The 8,300-nt window shown below is 52.3% G+C and overlaps 1 protein-coding gene across 1 annotated transcript in view; it reads left to right on the forward strand.

Moving 5' to 3' along the window:
• Window positions 1–8,300, forward strand: part of SSH1 (slingshot protein phosphatase 1) — an 86,597-nt gene that overhangs the window by 60,154 nt on the left and 18,143 nt on the right. Inside the window, exons 6-9 of the mRNA XM_007955002.1 lie at window positions 1,525–1,593; window positions 3,007–3,072; window positions 6,251–6,445; window positions 8,162–8,255. Of these exons, the coding sequence (XP_007953193.1) occupies window positions 1,525–1,593; window positions 3,007–3,072; window positions 6,251–6,445; window positions 8,162–8,255 (424 nt within the window). The remainder of the gene's footprint in view (window positions 1–1,524; window positions 1,594–3,006; window positions 3,073–6,250; window positions 6,446–8,161; window positions 8,256–8,300) is intronic.

Genomic DNA, 8,300 nt, shown 5'->3' on the forward strand with positions numbered 1-8,300 from the left:
TGACTATAGGTTGATGGATCTATACCTGGGTTCTCAATTCTATTCCATTGGTCTATGTATCTGTCATTGAACCAATACCAGGCAGTTTTGACTAACCAGGCAACATTTTGTTCTGTTACACATAAGGCCACCATGAGTGGAAGCCAACTCAATGGCAGCTACAACAGCCACCACTGAGGAATACTGGAAACTCCAAAAATAGCACTGTGGGAACACTGGGGAGTTTGCAGAGTTGAGGCATTCATGTCCCTGGTCGCTATCCTGTCTCCATTTGGAGATGATGGGTGGAAGCCCCTCGTGCCCTGTGCCCTGCTGTGTCTGGGGAAGGCAGGTTAGGTACCATCCTTGTTTCATATGGACAGCTTGATTGCTGAGCCCTGGACTCGCCTGCCCAGGAAGAACCCCCTCCTGTGTTTTCTCTGCAAATCAGGTCTCTAGCTAGCCAACGGGAAATCTAGGCTCAGTGGGGCCTGGGCCCTTGGGCCCCCAGATCCTTTGTTCCTCCCGGCTCTCTGCACTGGTGCTGTGCCTCAGGACCAGACCCTGGCTTGGGCGGTCAGTGCTGCAGAGGGGCCTGCCCACCCTGGTCCCAGGGCATTCTCTGCAGGCCTGTGTTGGGCTCCTAGCAGTCCCCTCCTTGCCTCTTCCTAGCACTGACCAGCCAAGGCCCAGGGGCTGTGTGAGTCTCAGTGTCATTTTTGTTGTGCAGCTCTACAAAGGAAACACAATTCTTACCCACCAGGAATGGGCAGGTCCACGGGGCGGGAAACCTGGGAGTTCGCCTCGGTCTTAAGGGCATGAAGCCAGTTCACCCACTGTGACATGCTCAGGATCGGAAGGTCCTGCACGGTCGGTGCTGCTCTGGGGAGGGCCTGGCTTGGGGAGCAGGAGAGGACTTTTCTCTTCAAGGGCTGTTAGGTGGGAGCAGAGCTGTGAGCTCCAGGGTTGTGGTGGGTGGCAGGCTGGCCTTTGGCACAGTTATAGCAGCAGTTCCTCACAAAATGGCTCTCCTCATAATGTGAGGAGACTGTCTGATAAAGCTTTGCCTTTCCCTCTGTGGCTCCAGCCCCTAGTTACTGGCTATCATCTCACCATTAAGATGGGCAAACCAGAGCCAGATCCAGCTGTTTCTGTAAAAGACACCAACACAAGAGGTTTTCTGCCCACAAGTGACCCCACCCTGAGGTTAGCTGGTGGCTCCTGTACCCTCAGCTGAGACCTGCTGTTTATGGCATGAGGGGGTCACAGGCCACCTGGGGGCAGCTCTAGGAGAAGCAGGACCAAACAGAGGTCACTGGACACCCCTCTCCCCCATAAGAGCAGTGTCTTCTAGAATCCAGTGATGGGTGGTGGTCCCTACCCAGACATCCTAGGAGCCTCTCCTGGATACATGCCCAGCAGCCTGTCCCAGGTGCAGTAATGTCACCCATCGGGGGCCGGCAAGGCTGACAGGAGACCGAGAGAGGGAAGACTGTAGGCAGGGTGGACACTAACTGTCGGCATCTTCTCTTTCCTCCCACGTAGTAAGAGCTGCACCATCGGGATGGTGCTCCGGCTGTGGAGTGACACGAAAATCCACCTGGATGGAGACGGGTAAGGAGGGCTTTCCACAAGATTCTTCCAAACACACCTTTGAAACACAAGTTAGGCTGCGTATCCTCAGAGGAACGCCAGCGGCTGAGCCATCCGTGTGATGTGTGTATTACACCTTCCACAAATGATCTGTGTATTACACCTTCCACAAATGATGTGTATATTACACCTTCCACAAAACTGGGCTTGTTGCTGTCAAGTCCATGCCCACTCATGGCAACTCCAGGTGACACTGCAGAACTGCCCCATTGGGTTTCTGGGCTGTGATCTTTATGGAAGCGTATTGCCAGGCCTTTCTTCCGCTGAGCAGCTGGGTGGGTTTGAATCACCAGCCTGTATGTTAGCAGTCTGCCCTCCTGTGAGCTGCACAAGGAAGGGCAGCTTTTGGACATGATACAAGGGGCTCGGGTCATGAAGTAGCAAAGGAAGCTGTTACAGGAGACCTCGTGCTGCCCAGAGTTCAAGGAGAGTACCAGAGTGAATGGTGGCCATTCACTTGCCTTGATTTGTTCAGTGAACACTCATAGCATGCCCTCCACACAGATGGTCCCTGGGAGTTCACAGGTGAAGGAGATACAGCACGCACTCAGAGGCTTTGCAGGCACCTGGGGCAAAGAGACACAATGAACACGATGTACAACAGAGTTTCAGGTGCCACCTGGAGGCTGCAGAGGAGGAATTCTTCACTGTGTATGAGCGATGAGGGGCTGTCTGGGTCCAGGTGCTCTAGCTCCCGGAGGAGACACAGGACGCTCTGACAGGTAGAAGGAAGCAGTCGAGGAAGTTGTGCCCACACTGGGATCACCAGCGGGTCCAAGGCACGCGCAGATAGGACTGGAAGGGAGAAGTTACATCTGGTTTTTCAGAGTGACGGAATCAGGGAGATACTCCTTTTTTAAATTTCTTTTTTTTTTTTTAATCTTTTATTGTGGTTTGGGTGCAAATTTGTGAAGTGGATTTCTTTTACACTCAACACTTCACACATTTTCTTTTTGAAAATATTCCATATTCCTTTTGAAAATTTTGTTTTTTCCCACTCATATTTCCTGTGCGATTATCAAACAAAGAAGCTGGAGTGTGCGGGGTGGAGAGTAATGGGTGGGGCAGGACAGCCCCGGGGAAGGAGAGAGAGATGTTGTCACGCGCTGCCCTGCCATCACCTTACGCTCTGCTAGGCTTTCAGTTCTGGTGGTACTCACACTGCTGGGTGCAAACCAGGCCCTCAGGATTTGAGAACGTGTCTTTCGGCCCTCCTCCTGTCTCTGAATCTACAGACGCCATAGAGCCTCATCAGGCAGCAGGAAACATGCTTGTTCTCAGGGTGCCCGTGCTGGGCCTGCCCTTGGTCTTGTGGTGATTTGACGGGAGGGTCTGATTTCTCACCAGGCTGTCTTTCCTTTTGTTTTCACTCAGAGGATTCAGCGTGAGCACGGCAGGAAGGCTGCACATCTTTAAGCCCGTGTCCGTCCAGGCCATGTGGTAAGTGGCTTTCATCACCTCCTGAGAAACCCCTTCCTAGCCAACAGTAGGGGTTGAAAACACCTTCTGCTTAGAAGCTTAGAAGCTTAGAAGCTCATTTAGGTGTGCTATTTTCACACACCCGTCTGCCGGCCTATAGTACTGCTGTGACTCATAGTCATGTGTTGCTAGGATGCTGGAAGCCAGGCCACCAGTATTTCAGATACCAGCAGGGTCACCCATGGTGGACAGATTTCAGCAGAACTGCCAGACTAAGACTAGGAAGGAAGGCCTGGCAGTCTGCTTCTAAAAATTAGTCATGGATTACAACAGAATATTGTCCAGTATGGTGCTGGGAGATAGACCTCATAGGTCGGCAGACACTTAAAATCACAGCGGCTGTGACCACCTACTCAGGGGGCCTAAGCATGTCAACACTCGTGAAGATGGCACAGGACCTGGCCACCTGTCCTTCTGTTATGTCACCGTGAGTCAGAGCCAACTTAACTGCAGCTGCCAACAGCATAGCTCCTGCTGACAGAATGTCTGTGCAGCCTCTTCTCATTTGCGGCAGCCAGCACACAGTCAGCGGGCACTCAGCCTGCCCAGTGAAGGGAGTGGCACGGCACATCTGGGGAGACATAAAATGGACACAGTTCCTGCCCTCGTGGGGTCTACAGTCTGTTGAGGGAGTCGGCCATAAACACAAATACCAAATCAAAAAACAAACTCACTGCTTCTCAGTCAGTTCTGACTCATAGCAACCCCTGTTGGGTTTTAAGGCTGTAAATCTTTATGGAAGCAGACTGCCTCATTTTTCTTCCATGGAGCAGCTGGTGGGTTCGAACCACCAACCTCTTGATTGACAGCCAAATGCCGTAACCACTATACCACCAGAGCTCTTTAAACACAAACACAGACTTGTGTTACACAAGAGGATGGGCTGGGGAAAGGTTCACACAGGGTCCCAGGCTACAGGATAACAGTCTGGAGGCCTGTAAGTAAGATTCCCACTGGGACACTCTGCTTTTGGGGTGAGGTAGCTGTGGGTGGAGGCAGCATTGGGGGGAGTGAGTCACCCCCACAACTTCTCTGCACCCTGCACGTCTGACAGCCTTGCTTCTCCCTTGGAGCATCCATTGCACAAAGCACTCTTGCAGCCGATTTAGCAGGAGAATCTATCCAGAATCATCTGGAAGAGACTCGGGAGAGAGCTCAGGGTGTCTGATGAGAAGAGTTCCACTCGGTGTTTCCAAACCACTGCCTGTTTCTCTGAGGCCGTGAGGTGCACGGTTCTCCCACAGGCAGTCAGTATGAGCTTCCTTATCTCCCACTCTGTTGCTCCCACTGCAGTCAGTCCAGGAATCACTGTGAGAAAACCATGAGATCATCCTTCTCAGGCGGGAAACCAGTAGGTGTCTGGAGGCTTCTCTGTATCCCTGGGTAATGCAGGCAAGGGCAAAAATAGGCCCATGTGCTTTTCCAAAAACTTCTGGACCAGAGCTAAATTTAGAGAAAGCTCAGCCCCAGATTGTTCCCTCAGCCAGCCTAGAGATAGGACAAATATGCAAAACCGGGAGAGTTGAGTGGGTTGCAAGCTATTTTATCCGATGGGTGAGCCGGTCTCTGATCACTCTGCATCCATTCCAAGGCCTCACTCTCCACCCTTGGTTGATACCCGGTTCACCCATTCACTGAGAAACATTCAGCCTGTGTTTATGTAACAAGAGGTAAAAACGAGCGACTGAATCAGTCATTCATAGTTGAATCTTCACTGTTGTGTCTTCTGCCCCGACTGTGCCTCTCCACACCTTTTCTTCAGTTACTTTCTGAGTTACAGTGAGTTTCTAGAACTCACTTCCTTAGTAAATCTCAGCATCTATAGTAGTATCAGAATCCCTGAGTGGCACGAACGGTTAAGCACTCAACTCCCAGCCAGGAGGTGGGCAGTTTGACCCCACCCTGTGGTGTTTTGGAGGAAAGGCCTGGCGGCCTGCCTCTGAGAGGTCACAGCCTTGACAGCACTGTGGAGCGATTCTGCTCTGCACAGAGGAGGTCTCCGGGTGTCAGGACCGACTTGATGACAGCTAACAACCACCAATGTGGTGGTTACGTTTGTGTGTCAGCTTGGCTGGGCCTGGTTGAGTGGCTGGGCAGCTGGTGGTAGTTACTCCCCACAATGAGACTGGCAATCAACTCCATGGTGGGATCTACCACAAGCAGCTGACTGAGTAGCTGCTTTGGGTATGTGGTCTGCTTCCTATATATAAGAAGCAGATTTGGGAATGGTCTCTAGCTCATGGCACGCTTGAACCCTGAATGTAGTCACGTTGCTGTTCAGCAGCCTACCATGCTCTGCCGACCTTGGGACTTTCAGTGAACTTGAATTAATGGCCTGCCATGTGGTTTGGTAACATTAGGACTGTGCCTTTTTACTTGTCAGCCTTGGGCTTGTCGGTCTCAGCAGCCAGCAGCTGTGTGAGTAAAGAAAAGCCTCTAGCTCCATTGGGCTGGGAACAGGAGGCAGACCTGAAAGCCCAAGGTTGAGAGGCTTTCACCCAGTGCCTAGAGCCTGGCACTTTGAACTTGGACTTAAAGCCTCCAAATTGTAAGAATAAACTCCTTTTTGTTAAAGCCATCCCATTTGTGGTATGTTTTTGTCAGAGCAGCACTGGGTAACCAGAACAACCAACAACAATGTTATTACCACATTAGTTGGTTGGGTGGAGCTGAGGGCTAAGAAACAGAACTATTTCGAATATGTAGACATTAGTGAAATGTCTGCTGCAGTTAAACTCTTTTCTTGCCCTGTTAGACTTCATTGTGGTTCCTCTGTTCGAGGTAACTACAATCTCTGATAAGTAGAGCTTAATTGTTTGGAGTTGAAGGATGGAATTAAAAGTAACAAGTGAACCAGCCTGATGTGAGAGAGCTGTGAAACCTTCTTGCCCGTTGTGGAGATGGTGAAGAATATCCTGTCCACTCTCTAACTCAGGGCACATGTCCCGGAGACAGGCTGTGTTGACTGGCGGTTGTTGGCTTAGGTCTGCTATGTAGCCCCCACCCACCCTGCTATGCAAGATCGAATCCAGTACTGAGTCCCTGCCCTTTCCACCACCCCCATTTAAATCTTCTGCCAGAGGGGAAGCCCAGCAGCCCCATGGCTCCTAGGCCTGACCCTCTCGCCTTCTCACACCAGGTCGGCCCTGCAGGTCCTGCACAAGGCCTGCGAAGTGGCCCGGAGACACAACTACTTCCCCGGGGGCGTGGCTCTCATCTGGGCCACCTACTATGAGAGCTGCATTGGCTCTGAGCAGAGCTGTATCAATGAGTGGAATGCCATGCAGGACCTGGAGTCCACGCGGCCCGACTCCCCAGCCCTGTTTGTGGACAAGTAAGTGTGGACGTGCCCCCGCAGGTGAGCACACCTGGTCTCCTTCCTTCATGCCCAGTCTGTGCCCTGAGCCCCGAGTCTGCACAGGACATACCTCCTCAGAGCTGTGACTGAGGGCCACCATTCGCACAGCTACTATTGACAGCAGGGGTTCTCCTTAGCAAGGGGAAGTGTCTATGACACACATCCCTTAAAAGTCGAGGCAGATTTGTGTGTGAGTGCATCTGTGGCGAGCAGGTGCGTAACTTCCCTCAGGTTCTCAAAGCACTATGACCCGCATGGACCATCAGCTCCTTGGCAGTGCTTTGTGGTCTGACCTTCCCTCTTCAGGTTGCCAAAGCCTGGCTTTCCTCTGCTGTTAGGAGAATTGGGGATGTGACAGCCTGTTTCCTGGATCCCAAAACACAACTGTGCAGACACAAGCCGAGGGCAGCCTGCCTTAGCAGCAGCAGTGAATCGAGCGTCATGTGGCCACCGGCAGAGTGAGCGTGATCGGAGGCCACATTCATTCAAGTCTACTGCAGAAGGGAGTCATCTTCCCTTCTCCCTCGACCTGGGTCTCCCTTTCCCTCCACAGTATTGTGTTCCTCCAGGAAACTGTACTCTAAGAGGACTGTGGACAGCCTCCAGGGTGTTCAGAGAGGAATGGAGTCTCCGGGTGGCATGGACAGTTAAGCACCCAGCTGTTACCGAAAGGTTGGTGGTTCAAATCCACCCAGAGTCTTGGGAGAAAGGCCTGGTGATCTCCTTCCAAAAACTCAGCCATTGAAAACGCTGAGGAGCCCAGTTCCCCTCTGATACACATGGGGCCCTCACGAGAGTCGGATTTGACAGCCACTGACTCCAAGGGGAGCAGTCGGAATAAGGGGCAACCAGAAGCCATGTTGTATAAGGCCGGAAAGAAACGAGAAGGGCCGGGAGAAGTGAGTTACCTTTGAATATCTGAAGGCTTGTCATGAGGAAGGAGAATTATTCTGGCATGGGTGGCCCCTGGGGCCCCCAGATGGTACAAGCGATGAATGTGCTTGGCTGCTGACTGGAAGCTTGCAAATGTGAGTCCACCCAGAGGTGCTGCAGAGGAAAGTCCTGGCAATCTCCTGGAAAATCAGTCATTGGAAACCTCGTGGAGCACAGTTCTATCCTGACACGTAGATCGCCATGAGCTGGAGTTGATTCAGCAGCAACCCATTACTGGTTTTGTGTGGCCCCTAGAGTTTCTAACGCTGATGTGTAGCAGTTGCAGGAGACACAGGTCTTGGTTCCATGTAAGAAGGTGCCAGTGGGAGCTGGCCTCCGCTGGCACAAGCACAGTGGCTTCCCCACGCCCAGTTGTACTTGACAAAGCCTGAAGGGCTCAGTGGCGTGGGGCTACTGTATCGGCCACTCCAGCATCCCAGCCCTGGGCATCTCTGCAGGACCTGCCAGAGGGGTGACTCTCCAAACCGTTGTCAGTCCTCTGGCTCTACTCACCACTCTTGACCCCTCCAGGAATCCTTGAGACAGGGCAGCTTTTCTGTGTACCTCTCCTCTGCCATCCCCCATCCTCCCCCCCCACACACACACACACGTGCACGTGCGCATGCGCACACACGTAAAAGCTAGTTGTACTTGCCCAAACCACGTTATGCTTAGACCCAGGAGTATTCGACATCTCTGTCAACTCTGACCCGAGGCTTCCTATCATTCTGTGCTTTGCTAACGGGGCTTTCTTTCCAGGCCAACTGAAGGGGAAAGGACCGAGCGCCTCATCAAAGCCAAACTTCGAAGCATCATGATGAGCCAGGATCTAGAGAACGTAACCTCCAAAGAAGTAAGAGAACCTCCCTTCTGAGCAGACCATCCGGAGGGCATCTGC

This window comes from Orycteropus afer, unplaced genomic scaffold (assembly GCF_000298275.1).
Source record: "Orycteropus afer afer isolate SDZICR_OR568_19922 unplaced genomic scaffold, OryAfe1.0 scaffold00487, whole genome shotgun sequence".
In the NCBI taxonomy this organism is placed as follows: domain Eukaryota; kingdom Metazoa; phylum Chordata; class Mammalia; order Tubulidentata; family Orycteropodidae; genus Orycteropus; species Orycteropus afer.